This window comes from Miniopterus schreibersii (assembly GCF_964146895.1).
Source record: "Miniopterus schreibersii genome assembly, chromosome: 5".
Lineage (NCBI taxonomy): Eukaryota > Metazoa > Chordata > Mammalia > Chiroptera > Miniopteridae > Miniopterus > Miniopterus schreibersii.
The window spans coordinates 60,584,085-60,608,504 of record NC_138106.1 but is presented as its reverse complement, the minus strand read 5'-3'; the positions used below and the strand labels follow the sequence as shown (position 1 = coordinate 60,608,504).

The window sequence follows — 24,420 nt, the reverse complement described above, 5'->3', positions numbered from 1 at the left end:
ATACCCAAAGAAAGGCAAAACATTTTCAAGAAACCACAAGTTCAAAAAAATCTATACGTTTTATTTTTAACTCGCATGGGGGGGGATCATATACTTAAAGTGTGAATCTCAACGAAGGCCACGGTGTCTGAAAACAGGAACTGTAGTATACTTCTGGTGTGAACAAATGAGAATTTACACAGCATTTTTAGAAGGCAATTTGACAGCAGGTTTCAAAAGCCTATACATTTTAACCCAGAAAGCCTACTTCTAGGGATTTCACCTAAGAAAATTATGTCAATGGCCTATTATTAAATGGGAATAGCATTTTAAAAATTGTATGTCCTTCATCACCCAATGCTACAAACTATCTAGAACAGCTGCAAAGATCAACACAGATTTTAACTGATGATAACTGAACAATGGTAGGATTATAAGTGATTATTTTTTCTATATTTATAATAGGCTCTGATTGCTTAAAGGAACAAAAGATATACTACAACCATTTTAAAATATATTATGGAATCATAGGAAGAATAACAAATAAGAATAGTATTTTCCTATGATATGGTTTTATATGTAGGAAATACAAACGAATTTTCATATTGAACTATGAGAAGTAATAAGAGACCTCAACATGCTTGCTGAATACAAGCACAATATATATCAGTTGTATTTCTAAATATAAACCATATATAATTAGAAAATAAGACTTAAAAATACTTGACTTGTATAATAGCATCTGAAAGCCTCAAAAATAAATAGGAATAAAGTTAATAAAAGATAAGAAAAGCCACAACATAAACATACACATACACAATCAGAGATATGACACCAAGAAATATAACATTTATTTGAAAATTCTGCTGTTTTAAGACAAAAGTATAAGAAAGACAAAAATGTTAGAAGATTGATACCCAAAGAAAGGCAATATATTTTCATGAAATCACAAGTTCAAAAAAAGGCTATAAGTTCTATTTTTAACTCATATAGTAAAGGAGCAGATTTGATACTGTAAAGATGTGAATTCTCACTAAAATAATTCCTAGTCTTAATATTACCCCAATCAAAAATTCTAGAAGATATTTTTATAGTTGAAATTGACGAGGTGATTTTAAACTTTACAGAAAAATATCAAGAGCCAAGAATAATCAAGCCAATCATAAATAAGAACAACACTGACAAGTTTATACTCTTTAAGTTAATTAAGACAGCGTGGAGGGGGCATTGCGTGCCGGGTGACAACGGTGAAGGGATAAAGAGAAACCAAACTACAGAAAGAACCCTCACAGACACAGACAACGGTATGACGATTACCAAAGGGAAAGGGGTTGGGGTGAGTAAAAGAGGGAAAAGCAGGGATGAACGGTGATGGAAGGAGACTTGTCTTGGGGTGGCGAACACACAGTACAATACAGATGATGTATCATAGAATTATACACCTGAAACCTGTATGATTTTATTAACCAATGTCAACCCAATAAATTCAATTAAAAAAAAAAAAAAAAAAGACTGTGTGATATCGCACAAGGACATATAGATGAAACAAAACAGAAATTTTAGAAACAAATGGAACCATATCTGAACACTGGATATGTAACATCAATTATATGTAAACATCAGTGAGTGATGGATACTGTTTCCAATAAATGCTTGTTGATCAAATGGATATACATATGAAAGAAAATCAATCTTGACCTTACATAATACCACAGAAAAGTCAATTTAGATTAATCTTGTACCTAATTATGAAAGATAAAACAATAAAGTTTTTTAGAAGAAACACTGAGACTATCTACATTACTTTGGAGCAGGCAAACAATTTAAACAGGGCCCAAAATTCTCAAAAGATGAACAAAAAGATAAATTAAAAATCTATATTCATGAAAAGATACAATGACCAAAGTGAAAAAGAAAGCCACGTACTGGGAGAAGCTATTTAGAGATATATAATCAACATAAGATTCCCATCTATAATACATAAAAACATCTCAATAATAGTTACTCAAAAACTGGGCAAATAATTTCCACATACACACACAAAATCAAAATGTTCAATAAACATACAAAGATGTGTTCAACTTCACTGGTCATCAGGGAAATGTAAATTAAAAACATATTAAGATTCCACTCTGCCCCACCAGATGGCTTACGGGGGGGGGGGGGGGAGATGAATTATGAATTATATTATGAAGTATTGGTGAGGATACGGAGCAACGGAAATCTCTAGGCACTACTCATCCGTGATTAAACTGGCAAACCGCTTTGGAAAACTACTAAAAGCTAAAACTATGCATAAACTAGGAGAAAGCAACTACCCTCCTAGATATACACTCAACATAGATATATATGTTTCATTTAAATGTACAAAAAATAAGTCATAGCACTGCTGATAAAAACCCAAGGGAGGAAGAACCCGATGTCTGTCACCCACAGAATGAAGAGGTAAACTGGATTAGCCGTAGCGTGGAGCACGGAGAAGGAACACAGCTCCGCTACATGCAAGAGCGTGGATGCGTTCCGCAACACAGTAAAGAGGGAAAGCAGCCAGATTTTTTTGAAAGATTTTTAAATCTTGACTTTAACTACAGGATTCCATGAGGAGAGAAGTCAGGCTACCATGGGCGAGCAGTGGCTGCATGGGAAGAGCTGAAGGGCGGGGAAAGTGGGTTCTGAACTGCAGGTAATATATCATTACCTTATATGGGTGAAATTTACATTGGTGTGCTCACTTTATGAAAATTCCTCACCCTACAGTTATGATTTGTGTACTTTTCTGTATGTATATTAAACTTTAAACTTCAAAAATTTTCACATTAAAAAAATCTAAGATTAAAAAGAGACAAAGGAGTGTACCTGCCATAATATAAAAAAGGAAATGACCATGTGTGCTTTTTGGCCGTTGGTCTTGTTGCTGTGGTGGTGGTGATGGTGGTAACTGTCTAAGATCCATTCCAGCTCAGGGATATAAAATGTCATCTTGACTTTAAATAAAATGAAAATTTGTTCTCTCTCTATTAATGCATTTCTATTTTCAATTTCATCTGAATTTTGTCAGAAAAATTCACCTTGATCAACAAAGATGTGTTTGGTGTCAGTGCTTTTAAACTGAGAGCTAGCTTTGTTCATAATAGAGCATTCATAAAATATCTGATGTTTTTATTTTCATTATGGGATCAAAATATTAGTCCTGTGATTCCTAAGTATGTTGATATTTTACATACAGTTATTCCTTAAATCCAATCTTTCTTTGTAATGACTATTTGCTAAAGGACATGAAAATAATTTTTAACAGGCTATTATTACTGCTCTTGTTCTTCCATCACTAAGGGAAAAACAATTGTTTTCCAGAAACCGACAGAAAGTGGGTATCAAAACCACTCCGGTCCAACAGTCCCCTTACAGCTAGCTAATCATGGAGAGGGTGATAACCATGGTTACTAAAGACATACATAATTACATCTAACTATCCTTTCTCATAAGTCAAAATGCCTGACTCTCATACAGAAACACACAGATGCCGGGTATTTCTGATAGATTTTGTTCTTTGTCAAAAAGGGTCCTATCATTTTGTCTGTGTTGTAGTCAAGTATTACTTTTCTCTATAATGGACAAGTATTCTCATTTTCCAATTCCTAAACTTAAATTTAGAATCAAACATTTTTTAGAAGATTACAGAAACAAGAAAAATAGCTTCTTTAACATTATTCCTGATTTTCTCAATAGCCATGTGTGAGAGATTTGTTTTCTAAACTTCTAGTTTCATAGCCTAGCTTTTGAATGTAATGAACAGTAAATTTACTGTAGCCATGAAATTACTTTATATGTAATTCCATTTTTTCCTAGCTTTGAAAATAAAGTTTATTGGTAGAAAGGGATGGGAAGAGAAACTGCAAATACAATCCATAAAAATATGTCAAAATTTCATTTTTCATTTTTCCACTTAATAGCCATAACCATAGAACAACAGAAAGATTCTGGTCTGGTCTTAAAACAATGAATATTGCCCTTTTCTTTTTAACATACAACTGTTCTTCAGTATATTTCCTCCGAAAGGTCAGTGATACTTGGTGGGTCCATATACACATGAGGTACAATATCTCAAGGATAACAGCAAGATGCCTTTGATCTGCTGTGGTTGGATTAATCAAAATTAGGAAAGTATATACCTTAAAATTAGCAAATCCTGCCACAGAAAGGTGTAAATAAGGCTTTAAAATTGTCTTCCCTTTAGCATTAAGAGACCAACTTGCTTTATCAACAAATAAAAAATGTCAGTAATAAGACAAAATTCGTGCCCTCGCCCGTTTTGCTCAGTGGTTAGAGCGTTGGCCTGTGGACTGAAGGGTCCCAGGTTTAATTCCGGCCAAGGGCATGTACCTCGGTTGCAGGCTCACGCCTGGGTGTGTGGAAGGCAACCAACTGATGTGTCTAACATGATTCTCTCTCTCTGCCACTCTCTCTGAAAAGCAATGGAAAAAATATCCTCGGGTGAGCATTAAAATACAAAACAAAAAAATTTCCTTATAAATCTCTCTACAAATCTCTTTGCATAGGTCAACTAAAAAGAAATGGGCAAAGTCTGCTAGGTACATAAGTTAAATGGAGGCCAAAGAAATATACAACTTCCCATAACACTTCCAAAACCCTCAGACAAGAAAGTGTATATATACTATTGTGCATAAGTAGATCCCCCAAAATTCCTTATATTAAAGAGGAACTACTGATGACTGCAGCATAACAGCAAAAACAAAGCTTCACTGGAAAAGTTACTGTTGTTTCCCACTGATAGTCAATGTTCAGAATAAGATGGATGACAGTCTATTAATGAAAAATAAATCCCTACGTGTTAATTTTAAAAAGCTTTATTTACTTTGCTATTAAGTACAATTTCTCTACCAAGAGAAAATGGTACTTAGGAACTGTAGAGTCTGAGATCCTACCCTATTTGCAAGCTAACAAGTTAGCCTACCAGTTTCAGGAATGCTGACAGAAGACAGGGTTTGTGGACTTGGTTACTCATAGGAAGAGCCGTGGTCCAAATATCAGCATTTTCTGGGACTTGCTCCCTGAGCTTTAATTCCCATAGGACGATGCAAAGAGAGCCAGGTGACATCTGCACACACAGTGAGTTTTATAACTGGAGAGGAACCTAAAGCTTAGAGAGCTCAAATATTTTATATTGGTCAATACATATGCCTGGCATTTGACCTACAGAGAATTACTACCTCTTTCTTACAAGGCTGTAAGCAAAGATGGTTTTTTGCTCTAGAAGGAGAGAAATGGACTCTCTTTACCTACCAAGATACAAATATCTAGCAGAGAAGGAAAAATAGGTTCAAGAGGGATTAAGAAACAGGACCTTTTTGAATCCAGGGGCACATTATTAAATACTTAATAAGAAAGTAATTCTTTCTCTGAATATAATATGAAAATTTCTAAGAATGAGAATATATATATAGAAGTGGTTTAAAAATTTTGTTTCAATGTATTAAATACAACTGATCAGCTGGCTAAAACTAAAGAAATGGAGAGATCTGAAGTCTGATTTTTTTAAAAATAGGGCCCTGCACAAGAGAGCTTTTTAAATAATGTTTTAGGGGGGAAAAATGCAATTTCTGGAAGTTTGAGTGATTGGCTTAATATTCAGAATTATTCAGGAAACATTAATGGTCTCAGCAAATGGCCTGAATGTATCTTCCTCATTTGGCAGAGCAAACAAACAAAAAAAGTGAACTAACTGCTTCTGAAGATGGGGAAGTAAAATAAGAAGCCGAGATCTGGATACAAGAATAGGTTAGACTTTGGAGGACAGGTTACAATTTTATCTTATCATTAGGGAGTTTAGAAACTTCAAAATAAAAAGTTAAAAAGATACTTTTAGACTCTCCCATCTAGGGTGACTGGCTATAATTCACCAACAGTCTTAGTGGTGGATAAAAACACATTAACCTACCTATTCAGTGCACAGGAAATCCAATGCACCTATTCAGTGCACACCAAAAGCCCAACATACATACTCAGTGAAACACATGGAACGTATTTAAAGCAGTGGTTATAAGGAGACTTGCAGAATATTAAAACGAGAAAACAGACTATAAATGCCTTGTTGCTGCTACATACAATGAAAACTTTTAAGTCATTATCTAGTTGATCTTTAAGTAATACCATCTGGTTCATCTTTCTCTAAATCCTACCTTCCTGTAGCATCTATAATACTGCGCTCCCCAGATTTTCTCACTATTTTTCTGGTGATTCCTCCATTTGCTTAAATTTCCTCTGTGCATTCACCAGAATTCTTTAAGGATGTGCCCTCTTCATTCTTTCTACACAGTCTCCATAGTTTATGTCAATTAGCCCAATGACTTCAATAGCTTTCAGAGATCAGAAAGTCAAGTATCTGGGGACCAGGCAAATAATGTAAATGAATAAAGGGGTCCAGGTAAGGACTGCAGTAAATTGGAGGACAGCACACCTAAAATGGGTAACTGGCACCCACATCTAGCCAATTGTTGCCCTGTCAGGATTCAGATCTAATGTTGCCATCACTCCCAATTTTTCAATAAAATTCAATACAATATTTTTGTGTAAAATAAAAAAAAAAAATAAAGTTACCAACTTTTTTTTTCATTTCAATATTGCATGAGGCCAAGGAAAGCATTCCACAGGCAGTCTATCTGTGAAGTCTCACAAATGTACTCTCAGTTCTAGACTCTCTATCCTTACTCTATATTCTTTCTACAGCCTCAAGGTTGCATATCCCACCTACTAACAGCTATCACCATGTGGATTTATCCGGGTGCACAAAATCAAACATATGCCGAACTGAACTTATCTGGTTGCCAATCTCTTCTTCCTACTTTTCCTGTCTCAATGAATGGTGACCAGTTGTTCAAATCAAAAATTGAAGCATCGTACTTGACTCTGTTCTTTAACCTCAAGTATGGTTAACTGTACCTTCATATCATTCTTAAGTTCATGTACTTCTTTCTGGTATGAATATAGAGACATTATTTTGTATATTAACTATGTTTTATTTTATATACTGATCATTGTAAGGAATTATAATATCCACCTAGTTTTCTACAAGAGCCTCCTACCTCTCTCTCTCTCCAATTTCTCTTATAATTTATCAGTATCTAAAGTGGGGGGGGGGGGGGGGGCAGTCATAGTCACAGATTCCAGGGGTATAAAACATGATCCTTTTCAAGATGAGAATACTGAAATTCTACTTTCATTTTTATGTAACTTTAAATTTTTATATTACAATATATAATAAAAATAAAGAATACATGAAAATACACATTATCTGTATAGGAGTATATATGTATTTTATATATATATACATGTATGCAGATGACAGATAGTGACAAGATGAATATTCTAAGATGTCCTACATTAAATTACATCAGGCAGGAGAGTGAGAGGAAGAGACAATAATAATTAACCAGTTAATAGCTGTGAGCCAACTAACTAAAGACTGCTCACACTCCTGAGTATGTACTGGAACTTGGAATCAACTCCCATAAGGACTACTGGATGCTGCAGCATCCCACACATACATGGACTTTCAGAACTGTAGGCCATGGCCAAATAAAAGTACTTCTTACAGACTGTGCACCTATCATAAAATTGCCCTCACTGCACCTTTTCCCACTCCCCTTATCTGTAATCAATATAAATTCTTTCAAAACAACTTACACTTTTCTTCACTAAAACATAATGTACAAAAGTGCCCGTCGACTCCAAGGCAACAGATGTGTTTGTCTTTTCTACCTAGCCATGCTGCTGTGGTTTAGACCTCATGCCCCACCACCTGGTCCTTTTTTGGCTAGCATGTAGCTAAATAAACCTTTTCTTTTTTTAAATAAAAAACAAAACAAAAAACTTTCAGCCAGGCCAGCATGGCTCAGCGGTTGAGCATCAACCTATGATCCAGGAGATCGAAGTTCAGTTCCCGGTCAGGGCACATGCCCGGGTTGTGGGCTTGATCCCCAGCAGGGGTGTGCAGGAGGCAGCCCATCAATGACTCTCTCCATTGATGTTGCTCTCTCTCTCTCTCCCTCTCCCTTCTTCTCTCTGAAATTAATAAATACATATTAAAAAAAAATCTTTCAGTTGTGAAAGGTTTTTTTATTTAATAATGTATAGATACTAATAGATAATATGCTCAAAAAGTACTTAGTAATAAGGGATATAATTGAATGGGTTTAGAAACCACTGCTCTAATTCATTACCCATGCTTTAGCTACAGTGACCCACCTAAAATGCAAGTGTGGCTACCTTCCTACTTAAAACCCATCAATGGTCCCCATTTTTCTCCGTCCTCCAAAGAACAGTTTCAAAAACGCAACTCTGCATATGGCAAAAGAAAGTCCAAAGGGGCAAAAGGGACAAATCTTTCAGAGCACAGTCCATGAGAGAGAACAACAATTTCAATTACCTAAGTCCTTGAGGCAGGGAATTCCTACAGCGGACTCCACGTTCACAAAACAATGTTCTGGATATGATATGGTTCCACATATAATTTATCTACAGTGACACAAGGATCACCATCTGCCTGACAGTAGCATTATCATGGTAAATTTTTTAAAAACATTTCTCTGGTTACAGATCAGTTTGTGAACTTTGCTAAACTGTGTCCATTCTCTAAACATATGCTTGGTTCTAATACAATCAGGTTTTAAGAATGAGAACCAGAGCTTAAATCATGGTGATCTGCAGAGGTAAATGTCACTTACTGCAGGGCTCAGAGACCAGAAGGAAAGGGGGGGGCAAACGAATGGCAATTATGTGACCTTGAAGTTACTTTGAACCTTCCTGCACAGCAGACACCAGAACAATTCAGTCCCAGTGACAGCACTCACTCTCCACTGAACAGACCGCTAGGCTCCTCATTAACGCATGTGCAGCCCACACACAACACCAGCTTCTCCAGGGGCCTGAGCATGCCTCTGACTCTAGTAAATCATTCCTTCAGCACTTTTCTAAAGGGACAAAACTGATTTTAAGTGTTTATCATTTTTTAATATACTGTCCTAAAATTAAATAAAAACTGCTTAAAAGACAGAGAATTATAATTTGGCATCTTATTTGCTTTTTGTATCTAGGATCTTGTTACAGTATGCTGAACAAAACAGACTTATAATTTTATTTTCCTTATTGATAAAAAGATACTTGGATTTTTTTAGAATAGGTAATAATATTTGACTAAATAGAAATATTGAAATGCATTCCTCAAGTTCTATTTTAGTTTTTTCCCTTTCTCTCTACAGCTCTTATGCAGTTTCCCTGTAACAGTCCTTGTTTTCTATTGTGCAACCCCTCCTTTAATTAAATATGACTAAGTTGCCTCTTCCGTGACTAGAGGGAAAACTGATCCACTTAATAAGCTAGAAAAACAAGTATCTCACTCACTGGAAGGTAAAGAAACCATTGTCCTTTGTCTCTTATTAAAAGTGAAAGGAAAATACAGGAAACCAAAGGAGGTCCATACCACTTCCCCAGGAAATCAAAGATAGAGGTAATGAACTGAGCTTTAAATAGATCATTTTTTTCCATGGTAAGCTTGACAGTTTCTTATGTTCTACCCTACTTTTATACAGGAATACATACAATTTTAGAAAACTTTATTTATTTTGGCTTTGGCTTTCAGACTTCTAGGGACTATAGAACCTCCATTACACAAAGTTGAATATTAACTATATTATTTGAGGTATTAATAATTAATAAATATACTCACTTTGAGTAGGATTAAAGTTTTAAATTGGTTCATTTTTGCCAGCGACTGTAGGTAGGTTTTTGCTCTTTTAACCTTCAGAGCCACCCTAGATAGCAGGTATTGTTATTGTCATCCACATTTTATAAGAAAGAAACTGATGCATGGGGAAACCAAGTAGTCTGCCCCTAGTCACAACGCTAGTAAACGTTGCAGTCAGAGCCTGAACACCGATGACCTCTAGGCATGCTGCCTCCTAATATATCCAGTAAACAAGCTCTCCATCTCTATCTCACACCTGCACACGATCACACACATTCCTCTACTCCTCAACTCATTTCAATTAGATGAACAACAGTTCCTGAAAGTCTAAACACGAGACACTGTGTTGAGCTACTTCAGGAAATGCAAAGATGAATAAATGTGATTTTTATGGAGCTTATAGTCTAACGGGAAATAAGATAACTAGACAAATATCTTAACGAAAGAACTAAAATAATTAATGTCAGGGGCTAAGCGAGAGCTTAGAGGAGTTTAAGAAGAGATCTAGTAACAGCAATAAGGAAACAATCAATCATAAGTGGCATAAACAGTGAAAGATTAGTAATAACTTTGATGCCAGAGATTATAAAAATCTTCACGTAGAAAAAGCAGTATGAGTAAGGACACAGAAACCTGCAACTGCTAATGTGTCAGGAATAATCCAGTACAGGACACAAATGAGAGAGAACTTAAATGCTGGGAAAATATGCCATGAACTCAATCAGCAATTACTGCTATATGTACAATACCCAAAGGACTCATTCAATAACCACTTGGAGAATGATTATACAGTATATTGAAAATAGAGCTAGCTTGTATGAAAGCAATGAACACAGAACTCAACATAAACTCTAATAAATTTATGCTTCCACTAATTTTTGGTTAAAAAAATCAACAAGAAGCTTCATAGTCAAGTGGAAAGGTCCATAGAGTAAACATACACTCAAGAATATAAATGTATTTAAAAACAGAGCAGGAACACAACACATGGAATAATTAAAGTTGAATGTGTAAGAGGGTGAATATTATTGAGAACTAAGAAACGGGGATTTATGAACTAGATCTGAAGAAGGGTCTCAAAATTTTGGGACGGTAAAAAAGCAAAAAGAGGGAAAGAGGCATTCCAGAGAGTAGAACTATAGGAACGGATGATAAAAAAAAAAAAAAAAAAAAAATCAATTTGTAGATAATAAACTCATTGAAAATTTTGAGCAGAAACAGACATCACCCATCCACCCACCCATTCAATTATTCATATAGTCTGTTAACATTTATTGGTGCCTACACATACCAGGCTCAGGCTGTGAGAAATAAAAATCAGTGAGGCATGGTCCCCACCTTCAAGGAATCCTCCTAGTCTACTGGGAAATGGGAACACATCAGCAGTTCACTGTGGTCCAGTAGGACAGCTGTGAGCACAGGTATCTGGAAGCATAGAACAGGGGTGTCCACCTAGGTTACGGTAATCAAGGAAAGCTTCCCAAGTGGCAACACTGGGTAGGGCATGGGAAACTGGCTTCCCATGCAGTGGATGCAATAAAGAGAAACAAAGACAATCCGGTGGGGGGGAGAGCGGAGGGGGGAGGAGGGCACATTAGGAAACAAGTACAGAGCGCTGAATTGTTTGTTTCTTTGAGGATGAGCTGAGTACAAAAAGCTGGGGGAAAAACGGTTCCTAAAGCTTGTCTTGTTGATGAGATTTTAGATTTTAACCCAGAATCAGTAAGGATTCACAGAAGCACTTCAGGCCAAAAAAAAAAAAAAGAATGATCAGTTCTTTTCAGAGAGGTCACTGGTTGTTACTGAAGATAGAGAGACTCATCAGAAAGCCAGGAAAGAATCTGAACTTGAAACTGAACAGAACCTGAAGCCAAGATGGGGAAGAGAGGACATATAAGAAGATTCAGGAGTTAGAATCCAAGGTTTTTATTGAATTATAATTTGGTTGGAAATGCATGTCTAAATCTCCTCGATGTCAAGAAGTACTTAGGGTGAGTAGGCCAGTAACTGCTATGTGACCTGATCAGAAAAGTGACTGTCACCCAGACTCTAATACATTAATGTGGCTTTTCTTTAATGGCTAGTAACACGTTTCTTGAGCCTCATGCTTAGTTTCTAGATTACAAATTACTCATCCACAGTACAAAAATTCCTACATATTTCTACTATCTCCTGGTCAACAGAACGTTCAATAAATTTGCATAGACATGTCTACCAAATCTAGTTTACTCTGACACAATATGTGTTACTGATTCCCTCAGGACTCCCTGCAGGTGTTGTCTCTTCACTCTGAGCTTGGGCCCCGAGCACAGACCTGGCCCTGACATGCCTTCACAAAGGTTGAGAAGCAGAGAAATTAAGCATTAGGCATATGACACCTAAAGATTTTATGTCTGCTGCCTGTTTTTATAAGGTCTGAATCCTAAAATTGCCTTTAGGGATTTCACAGTGTCCTTTGAAAAACAGCTTTTTCTCAATTTTAATTCAATATTAATATTTTATTCTTCTTGATAGTTCCTTTTCTTGGGGGGGGGGGGGGAGTCACAATAAAACTTCCTTAAGCTAAAAGCTGCTTTATAAAAATCACAGTCTGTTTGTTTTTAGAACTAACCCCTCAATGGTTCTGTTTTTTGGCAAAAAAGCTGCTTTAAGTTCAAAGGTGCTGGTTAGGTCAAATAAAAGTATTCTCACGTGACCTCCATGGGAAGCTAGATAAACGATAAATGACAGGAATGCTTCTGTATAAGAACTAAGTTATGTGAAAACACCAAATAGTATTAGAGCATAAGGAAGATAAAAGAATTCAACCTTTTGAAAGGCTGTATCATTCATTTATTTGTTCACTCTTTCAATAAAATACTGTGGGACAATAAGCTGAAAACCCACAGAGAATATAAAGATGGTTTCTCCAATGATCTATTAAAAGAATCATTAATTTTGATGACTGCAGAAGTATGTCTGAACTCCAGGAGGAGTTTTAAATTTGGCTCTCACGCAGAGTGAAAATGTTAAAGAAAAACGAAGCAGCTTTCTTAAGTAAGTGAAGACAGGACAACTAAGTACAAGGATTTGGGAGGCAGGGAGAGGATTCAATCAGTACTTCAAGAATCCCACTGATTTAGTACTGATTTCACTCACGTAGCAACTGAACAGAAACTTCAGCTGCTTGACATCTATGGCCATAAATACAAGGACATAAAGATGTCTCAAATGCATAATTCTCTGTGGCTTGAGGTGCCAGCAAAACAAACTCCTCTCAAAAAAATGTGTGAGCAATCTTTCCATTTTTTACTGACCTTCTGACAAGTAATTTTATGACTCAGTTTTCAGGAAGAAATACCACAATTTGTCCTATAGATTTTCTTACAATATTAAGATAAAGTTTATTTTGAAGGTAACCAACTGTTTACATTAGGTTCATAGTGTTAATATATGAACTGTGGCTTCCAGAAATCCTCTAAGTTCTTTCTCCCAGAACTCAGCAATACCCTCCTCTCCTTTCTAGTATTCACAAATATTTAATTAATACATTCTTGGCTGTCATTCTAATTCAGATGAGGATGAACCTTTTCTTTTTTTTAATTCCTCATTTGTGACTGGGTATCGGGGCACTGCAAATAGCTAGATTTCTGGAATACAGAATGTCCCTATTAATGGCAATAATGGCATTTCCTCCTTTAGTCCCTAAAATTAATGCAGAATATATTTTATTTAAGAAGTGGGGAAAGGCTTTCACATTTTCAAAGCCCCCAATTATGTATGTAATAAAATGTATATTGCTTTATGTAAGTGTACTCTAATCATGGTAGTAGCTATAGATAAACATAGCACTTCCTAAAGAAAAAACAACAAAATTCACCAGCAGCAGAAGACTAAGACCAAAAGCATGTATCCACATTTTATGTTTCATTTCACCAGTTAATGTATAAAAATAGACTTAACTACAGGATGAAACAATAATCCATGTGTAAGCAATCTCTCCTCCTCCTGAATACCCAGCGGGGGTTCCGCCTGCGTTCAAGGATGTTCTGAAGCACTCTCATCAAAGGGACTCTCTCAAGGTTACGGAAGAAACCATTTGCCTCCTGATGCCCGGTTCCTGATCATCCTCAGAGCTTCCCAACAATGCTTTCTTTTTTTTTAAGTTTTGTAAGTTTTAAGTTATGCTGGCTTCAAACATACAACTCCTATTATTTACCAAGCTCACCTGATTCAGGACAGGAAGTACCTAAAGGAAAACATCTTTGGCCATTTTGTGATATAATGAAACTTTGTGCTCATGTCATCCTCATTTCTATACCTTGTTTGCACATGTATACTTTCTGTGAAATGATACAAAGAAAGCCTGAATCGGGGCTCTAAGGCCTCCTCCCACCTTAATTTCAGATCTTAACCCAGCTTACAACTAACTCTGTTAAGAAGCAGTCCTCGATTCCTGAGATTCTGAAGCAACCGTTCCCCTCTGAACTGTCAGAGCAATTTATTTAGGCCATCTTTAAAGTACCTATCTCTTTTTGCCTCATTTCGTACATGTGTCTTGTATTTTTACTAAATTATAAGTTATGAGCATCTCATGTACAGAAACTCTGTCTCACATATGCCTGCTCCTTAAAGCAAACTAACTCAATGAATGATCATAAAGTAAATGCTATATAACTTATATTTATGATATAATAACATAAAACTATTCAGTTATTGAAATATACTTTTGGTGGCCAAACACAAAAATTAGCAATCAAACGCTTATCAGTAACACTCAAGCACATTCTCAAACTACCAAGTAAAATCTATACCAAATGGAAGTGGAGTAAGGACTAGGTAATTCTTCAAAGATGGAGCCAAACTATAAAATTTTTTACTTACTTGTCTCCAAAAAACTTTCTCCAGAATTCAGCAGCATCCGCTTTCGTGATACGAAAATTATCTCCCTGGAATTGCCCATTGGGAAAGATTGCTTTAATTTCTGCCAGCATGTGACTGAAGATAAGGGACAGTTTTGTCAGATTTCGCCTGTAGACACAAGGGGGTAAAAAAAGAAAAAGAAAGAAAGATATATATTATAATGGTACCATATATTATGAAAAATAAAATTATGTACAGTATCAAACTAGGTGTTGGTGATCACAAACCTCTATTTAATAATGACCCTAAAAATAATGTTCATAAAAAGCTGTACATTTAAATTCCTAACAGGTTTCTCATTTATTATTAATCCATATAGTCATTTAATATAAACAAAACAAGATAAATTACATGAATTTAATTGGAGAGATGGACACCGAAAAAAGTAATCAAATACAAATGATAAAGACAAAATATAGAGTGGCTAGTTTAACATGAGGGAGTAAGGAAAGATTTGTCATCAGAGGAGAATTTAGGAAAATTAGCAGCTGTTTGACAGATTTAAGACTCAGAATGGAGAGAAGGGGAGGGCTGGGAGAGAAGAAGGTACTTTGGAGAGTAAGAACAACATGTACAAAAGTATAGAGGTGTGGAGTAAAACTATTCATAAAGCACTTAAGTTTAGCATAGCTAGAGGAGAGCAGAAGATGACTGGAGGAAATGGCCTGAGACAGGTTGAGAAAATTTGGTTGCAACATGACACAAAGAGGCATCTGAAATAATAAAAAAAGTTTTTGTCAAACACACTTCCCACTCCTACAAAAAAATCAGAGTTCTGATGATGGGTTTCAGATACGTGCCCATTTTAGAAGCCCCTTGAGCAATTCCAATGTATTCCCCTTGTAAAGAGCTCCTGCTATAAGGAATGGGGAGACAAATGAATTAAACAGACTGAGGACATGATCAAATCTGTTTTAGAAATAAAAAGTTAAGATAGTATGGAAGAAATGGTTTGGAATGAAGGGCAATGCAGGTGTTGTCTCTATTCTTAATTACATGTTAAGTTTTGGGGATCCTGGCATGATTTAGGACATAATATAAAGCACGGCTCATAATTCAAAATAACAGTATCATCGGCACGCCTCCCCCCATTTCATGAGTTTACAACATTAGTTATGTTAGTCATAATTTCTGAACTGCACTTGCTTCTTTATATTCCTGCCTATGCGCTCAACAGGCACATCTACAATCTTTCCACCATGACGCTTCAGCTGCATTTGTGTTGAGGGGTCTGAAGGGCAGGGGTTGGAGGTGCAACAATTATTTTAGGACTAAAAGTAAACGTACAGGAAAGTTAACAGAGAAAGCCATCAAATCTGGAATGTATATAAAACCCTACGGTGTTCAACAGGACTTTGACATTGAAAGTTTTGGCTCTTTTCCTTCATTTTTCCTCATGTGCCTATGTTCAATGGCTCTCAAATAACAAGCAAAAAAGCAAATGTTAGGTACCAAACAGATCATATAATATACACCTGTCAGTAAAGTCAACGGGTGTCATCCTTTCTACAAGGTTTACAAAAAAACATATAACTTCTTATATAATACAAATACATAATAAATGAGGGTACCTTGTGATAAAAAGTGGAAAAAGAATGAAAACCAAGCAATCAAGTATAAAGTAATCTACATCTCAATAAACTCATCTCTCCTGGATAACCAAAAAGGCCCCAATTTCCATAACCTTTATTATCTATGAGAAGATTTAAGGAAGGGAAGGGTCAGGACTTAGACCTTCTTTTGGTGCTTGCCTGGCAACAATAAACAATCTGCAAAATCATTATCATTATGCATAATGTTCCATCATTTGCCTAAATTCAGCCACATTTCCGTACAACTCAGACTAATTCAAATGTAAAACTTCTTTAATTAGTTGAATCTTTGATCTTCTCATTTATGTCAACACATCCTCATTTAGACGATGGTAGATATAAGAAAGTCAGTCTTAGGAAATGAAAAGTAAACTGCTGAACTATATCAAAGGAAAGAATTGTGGCCAACACAAACTGCAACTGCCTTTTGAAATCTGAGTTTAAGGAAAAGCATAGTCACTTTAGAAAATCTGCACCGAATTTACTTCTATAATTAGGCAAAGGGTTAATTTTTGACTGAACTTCCAATTGATACACAGGGAAGAAAAAAGAAAATCAAGATGGCTATAATTAGGGCGAACCAACTGTTCCATATTTTCTGAATTGGTTGTTCTCCATCCCCTTGTTTCTTTGTTCTTTAATCATATCCAAATGTTTTCAGTTTTTATTTTTTAAGATCTAACGTCTGGAGCACAATGCCAATGATTACCCATTTTGGATATTTGACCCACTGGCTATGTAGACACTAAACTTTGAAATAGAAACAGTAACATTCTCTCTTTATAATTCACACTCCCAAAGCTCTAGTAATCACTAGTACCTAACTATCTAATCACTGCTTAATTATAAAATGTGTGCACAGTTCAATTTTCTTGTTCTTGCAAATGAGTCACCAAATTTTTATTCAACTTTTTGCATACTAAGGCAATGAGAGTGAATTTTGCCTTTAGTCTTTAACAAAACTCAAATTCAAGTGGTTAAATATACAGTACGTGAATGCAAGAGTTTCATGCTACCTTATTTTTCACATATAACAGACTGTATTTTATATCTAATTTTTAAATACACATATATACCATAAATATTTAAGTGATCATTTTGTAAATCCATTGTTTAAAAGACTGATATACAGAGCTTGCCATCAGCACCAAGATATAAAAAAAACTGAGATTATTCTACTATCGGATGTCATTTAAATTTATTATCATGGCAAATAGGTATTGTTTTTTATTTAATTGTGTAGGTTTCTCTTTTTGTTTGTTGTATTTTGCTACACATGATGTACTTTAATTCCCAGCCTTCTCTGCACACTTAGATATCCATTAAAATAATATATAGCTTCCCATTTTGAAAGTAAATTCCAAGAATACAGTCATCTCTAACCATCTAGACAATGGAAAAAGGAAAACTATACATCTTCTTTGTAGCTGAAATGTTTTTTCCTATTATAAAACTTTTCCATAATTGGCCAGTTCTCCCTAAGCTTACTAAATTACCCCTCATCATAAGACCAATAATAATGACTGCTTAATAAAGATTTGATGCTTACTAATTAAAAATGTTTCCATTACTAAAACTCCCTACCCCCAAACAATGAAAAAAAGTTTTTCTACAAAGATTCAATAATCTTATAATTGTAGATGTAATTAATTTTACAAGGAATTTAGCAATACTCATTCATTTTCAGTATATGAGCTACTTTATTTCGACTTATAACTAACACATATTTCCCATTAACCATCACAAGCTACACCCTTTTTAAAAATTTGTTTTGTGTGATTTTGTTTACAAGAAATAATTATGAAATAAAAGTATTTTGATAGACCAGGTAATCAAAAGTATCTTCTAGATTTCAATACTGGCTAAACCAGTAAAGATGTTAATATTAGAGGAGCCTTGAAGAAGAGGAATGGAGGAAAAGCGGAGAAAACAGAGGAGGAAGGGAAGGAAAGCTAGCTACATTAAAAAAAAAAAAAAGTATGAGCAATGTATGAGCAATGTCAAGAATATCACCTAAGGAGCAAAGTACCTCTTTTATCCTGGATTCAATCGCCTAACACTGTATTTCTTTAAAGTGGTATGAATCAATTTCGCCAAAAGTCAAGTTACATTACCGCACAGAATGTGAGGTTAACCAGAGTACATTAGCATGACTGGAAGTGATGGCGCTTCACTGCTCATGAATAAGTCTTTGCAGCTTAAGGTGGCTACAGCCAACATCATAAGGAGACTAGAGGTGCACAAGTTTTGATGAAGAATGACACAATTCTGCCCTTAATAAATTTATAACATAGTGTGGGACAAAAAGGCATGAGTAGATTATTACTATACAATATGGTGGAAGCAATGAACCAACTATAGCCATCTCGATGTAATATATTAAATCTAAAAAATAAAAAATAAATCAAGCTTTGATTAGTAGCCTCCACTAACCCATGGGGAGCACAAAAAGAAGACAATCTAATTAGACTACATGTAGTTTTTGCATTTTCTCTATTCTAAAAACAGCTGTGTTGTAAATCAAAGAAAAATAAAAAGCTTTAAATGCCGAATTAGTGAAAAGCTTTCAATTGACTTTATATCAAGTGAGGTCCAAAGTGTGTGAGAATGTACTGCTTTGGGGAGAAAAAAAAGAGGAGACCATTTTTTTAATTAAAAACTATTAATAATTCAATTCTCACATTCAAAAGCTAGAACATGTTCTTAATCTTTACAAGGTGAAACAAATACATTTTTTAAAAAGGCAGAACATAAAGAATATAAACAGTGGCACTTAAAATGAGACTCATATCCAGTTAAAGAGCAATTTCCATTCGCTGAATTTTTTTAATTTATCTTTATTATTGAAAGCATTACAGATGTCCCTCTCCCCACTTTTTTTTATGTAGTGGCCTCCAAGAAAAGTAAATAGAGTTACTTCAGACTGTTTTGACCTTATGAACATTATAGTTCCTAAGAATTTGAGGAGATTAGGCTGAAGGAAAAATGAAAGATAAGGTTTATCTCTTGGGAATGGACTTACTAAGATGGATCCTGAGAGTCTTAAATAAAAGTGGATCTCACCTGTTCCCTTGTCCACATGTTTTGAAGTTTTCAAAACTTCTAAGGGGAATACGAAAGCGCATCTTAAAAGTCCAAATACCAACAAAGACTGAGAGTGTACCCCAGTCATAAGAGAAGTCAGGAGTGTGCGCAGAAACGATCTAACCTGAGACACAAGCAGTAGGACAATTTTTTAAGCTGTTCCATGTCACCTCATCAAAATTGAACTGCTCTCTTAAAAAGAACTTAGCAAACTACGTCAGTCAAAAAACTTCACTGAAATAGGTAGCCAGTGAAGGTCTTTTTCTTTTGTTAAAGAAAACACAGACCACTAACATGACTAGGGAGGCAAAGCCCCAGAATTGTGGCTAGGAAAGATGAACCCTGCTCTCTGTAGTATGCTCTTCAAGATGTGGCCAACAAAGGTCTATCAAGACAAGAGGCTATCCCTCAAAGTAAGGATGCTGCCCTCCACGCAAATACATTTGCTTTCTACAATAAATAATTTTAAATGAAAAATTTACAAATGCCTTATTTAAGCATAACTCAACCATGAAATATACCTATAAAGTTCAATTGTAATATCCTTTGACAAGTTTCCAGGAGATATTCTAAAGATATTCCACTTAATTTATCAACTATCCTATGTTAAAAAGTTTTGCCCTGAAGCTTGATAGTACGGCGTTCACACCCTTACTCTGCTGATGGTCTTGAATAAGTTACTAACCTCTCTCTCTGAATCAGTTTCTCATCTTTAAAAATTTTAAACAAACATGCTCATCTCAGAGTTGTGAGAAATAAAACACGTAGGTAAAGCCTAACACATCTACTTTTAAAAACACTCAAATGAGTTACTATTATTATTTTTACCTACTACTTCTGTTTAAATATATAAATATTCATCATAGTAGTCTTTCTTCCTTTCCCCATAATACTGATAGCCATCTTAGTAAGGTAAAATCATCATCCTGACCTTATTGCTATGGAGGCGTTTCATAATTCCACAACAAACAACGGGCAAGTATTTGATTCATCCATTTAGTCACCTATTCTTCAAATCTTGACTATTATATACTAGGCTTTGATCTAGACACTGATAACACAAGGATGAAGATGACACAGTCCTACTCTTAATGAATTTAAGGGGCTTAGAGCTCTCCCAAGGTAGAGAAAATTATGGGAATAAAGCTGAGATAGAACCAGAACAAAGGTGGTAATTTGTGAGAGCAGTTTGTAATTTCTTGGGTGATACAGTTCTGACCAGAATGTGACCCTGCACTGGGTAGGCAGAGTGAAGGTGAAATGGGTGAGGAATTAGATGTGGTTGAATGGGGCCATGTGGATTTTAAAATCTACGATGATGACAGCAGTTTGCATGAAGAAAAGACTACATACAGTAAGCTGTATCTCAATATACTCAATAAAGCTTCCCAAATAATTTTTTAAATGCCAGTTATTTTAACTTTGTGGCAATGCCAAAGTAGGATTAACAACAGCCCTTTGATGATTTCAGCAAACAGTTTTATATGGAAAATTTATTATGAGAACCTACTACACTATGATATGATCGCTGGTACTTTCATCTGGTTTAAAAGCTTAACAATATCTACTTCAATAAAGAAAATTCTTTTGTCTTTAGTATTAGAGGTCTTTTGATTAAACCTAATCTATAACAAGTATCCCTTTGTAAAATAAATCTTAAAAATGCAGAGCAGTCTATTACTTGAAAGAGAAAAGAAAAAAAGACCTATTTCTACATTTCTTTTTATTTAAGATAAAATACAATGCAAGTTCTGTGAACTAAGTAGAAAGTCACCGTTGCTGTGAGATTCATATAGAAGCAACTAGAAGACAGAACTTTGTTTTCTTTTTTTCTATTTCTTTTGAAACATCAGAAGTTCAAACTATATTTTTATGGCCCAGGGTGATTTGATAAAAGAGGAGTCTCACCAACAAACAAAACAAACTTGACCTTGAAACAAAACAACAGTATTTCAAAAACTAGATTCACTTTTTTTCTTTGCAATTCCCAATAGGCTGCCATTTAATTTTTTATCCTAGTTGATTCTTCAAAGGTGGCTTTTGTTAGTTTTTTTTACTCAACAGAATATAGTTAAAAACTCTCCTGAAATAACATTTTCTTCAATGATGTCAACTTTCCATGGGACTGAGCTACCTTTCCACCACTCCTCACACCACTTCTCTGTGCTCCCCTCAAGCTATAGGTATGGTCTGCTTCTCCTGATCCATACCTTGGGTTCATCCATCTCTTTCTCCTCTCTGATACAAAGTTCTATGCCTCAGCCTGTTTAAGTGTCATCGGCACCTGTTCTATGTCGAAGTCCTCCCATGGTATCTTTTCCATACCCCTCCCAGAGATGTGTTCTCTCAGGCTCTTAAATGCCACATCACTTCTACCACTTCACAGGGCCTGCCACAGCCCCAAAATTCCTCTGAAGAGCATCATGGTTATCTTTTACTGCTTTTAACTTCTATCAGAGCAAGTCTTTGTTGGAGAAGAAAAAGTCTTATGTTACCTATAACAGCTTCTCACACATAATAGCCAACAAATGCTAATTTCTAGAACCATAAAAATATTTAAAGAACTATAAAGAACGGATATCTTCTGACCCCAAAACAGTGAATGAACACATAGATAGGAACAGTATATAAACACAGTTTACAGAAACCACAGGCACAGTAAGGCATCAACCTGCTAAACCTTGATGAAAAGTATTTTTTTTTTTTTTAAATATATCTTTATTGATTTCAGAGAGAGGAAAGGAGACGGGGAGAGAGAGAGAGAGAGAGAGAAACATCAATGATAAGAGAGTCACTGATCAACCCTGCAACCGGGCATGTGCCCTGACCGCGAATCGAGCCCCGATCGCCTCGGTGGCCTGGATCCTAGGTCGACGCTCAACCGCTGAGCCACGCCCGGCCGGGCGATGAAAAGTAATTTTAACAAAAACCATTTAAATAGAGGATTAAAAATCTAAGGTTTGATTCTAACTTACAGAAAAAACCTTTGTTGTGTGAGTTCTGAGATCTTTTCTTTCCCTTTTTGTAAATTTCTCCGTGAGTGGCAAAACAGAGCAAGCTAAAGGAAATTAATGCTATGTTCCCCACGAGTGGTTCCTAGAAGCTCAAGAAAACTGAACAAATTTGTCATACAATCCCGAGGAAGCATAACATAGTTTCCCATCACATTCATCACATTCTCTGTCCCCTCCCAGTTACTTCCCCCTTGCGGCTTTGGAAATTTCCCTTATTGATACCTTTGTTCTACTTCAACCCTGCTCCCTTGGAGTGGACGCAGCGAAAGAAAAGTGAACCACAGAAGGAGGAACGGATGGCTCCTCTCTCTCGTGCTCATGTTGTGTGTTACTAACAGAAGGAAACTAAAACCATGAGACACGTTCCCTCCATGCCCTGGAGTTAAAATTATTTTTATTTATACGGTGGGAGCAAATATAAAAGTAAAAGCAAACAGAAAGCCGCCAAGCAATTCTCACTGCCTTCAGGTATACTGACATGAAAGCCTCCTCCTGCGGTTCTGGGCGGGTGCGCACGGGGGGGGGGGAGAGACACGCATCTCGGGGGTTCTGGGCGGGTGCGCACGGGGTGGGGGTGGGGGGACGCACCGCGGGGGTTCTGGGCGTGTGCGCACAGGGGGGGACGCACCTCGGGGGTTCTGGGCGGGTGCGCACAGGGGGGGACGCACCTCGAGGGTTCTGGGCGGGTGCGCACAGGGGGGGACGCACCTCGGGGGTCCTGGGCGGGTGCGCACAGGGGGGGACGCACCTCGGGGGTCCTGGGCGGGTGCGCACAGGGGGGGACGCACCTCGGGGGTCCTGGGCGGGTGCGCACAGGGGGGGACGCATCTCGGGGGTCCTGGGCGGGTGCGCACAGGGGGGACGCACCGCGGGGGTTCTGGGCGGGTGCGGGGGAGCGGAGCGGGCGAGCCAGCGGTGTGCCACCCGGCGGGTGCCGTGGAGCTTACCGCCATGCTGCGGATGAGCAGCGCAACCACGGGCATGGATGTGAAAAGACAAGCAGTAGTAATCTCTGCTACTCGTTTATAAATAATTCGCTCTTCATTTTTTTCTTTAAACTTTCCTATTTTCAACAGGAAACAAAAATGTCATCAAAAGCCATTACACTGCTTTTCTCAGCAGGCCGACCTACAATGTGTCTGTAGGACAGTGAGTGGATTTCCGGACGCCACTACCCCAGTCCTCCAACAGCCCCACTGATACCAGGGTGCTTTGGCTTTCGAGTTGAGAAGGCATCTCTGGTGCGGTCACCCCAACCCACTTACTTTACCACTAATCCCCAATTTTCTAAAAAGCATCAGCCCTCCCCCCACAGGACATTCACCAATGGCGCACTGGTATTTTTCCCAGTCCTTCCCTAAAAGAAGGACTGAGCTATGATGTCACATTTTTATTTTATTTTTTTATTTTTTTAAAATATATCTTTAATAATTTCAGAGAGAGGAAAGGAGAGGGAGAGACAGAGAGAAACATCAATGATGAGAGAGTCACTGTTCAGCCGCCTCCTGCACGCCCGGACTGGCGATCGAGCCCACAACCCGGGCATGTGCCCTGACCGGGAATCCAACCACCATGCCCTGGATCCTGGGTCGACGCTCAACCGCTGAGCCACGCCCGGTGGGCTCATGTCACATTTTTAGAACATGAAGCAGGGAAGCAGAGGTCAAACAGTCCAGGAATTGCTCCAATGAAATGAGCAGCCTAATTCTAATTAAGGACTTTATCTCCTGCTTTTATAATAGTCCCCTAAAAACACGACTCGAGCTGAATTACTTTTAAGAGCAAGAAAGTCCTTGACGGTTATATAGATAAATTAGCACATCACATATATTCCTTATCATACAACGACATAAAATAAATTTATAATCACACATGACCAGAGGATTCAATCACCGACATTTCTTCTTCAGTTGACCAGATACATGATATGCACATATGATAATGGTTCCAGGGAAAGGAATAATTTAGATGCCTATGGTCCCACAGAGAAATGCTATTTTTTTTAAAGCAATAAGACTACATTGGGATTTTTTTCTTTCAAAATGAAAAACAAAAAGGTAAAGCAATCATAGAAAACCATGGCTGTTAA

The 24,420-nt window shown here is 36.8% G+C and overlaps 1 protein-coding gene across 2 annotated transcripts in view; it reads right to left on the bottom strand.

Moving 5' to 3' along the window:
- The window catches only part of CBLB (Cbl proto-oncogene B), a 189,668-nt gene that overhangs the window by 88,058 nt on the left and 77,190 nt on the right, over positions 1–24,420 (bottom strand). For both annotated transcript variants that reach the window (XM_081138560.1, XM_081138561.1), the window contains exon 4: positions 14,603–14,749. In XM_081138560.1, the coding sequence (XP_080994686.1) occupies positions 14,603–14,749 (147 nt within the window). The remainder of the gene's footprint in view (positions 1–14,602; positions 14,750–24,420) is intronic.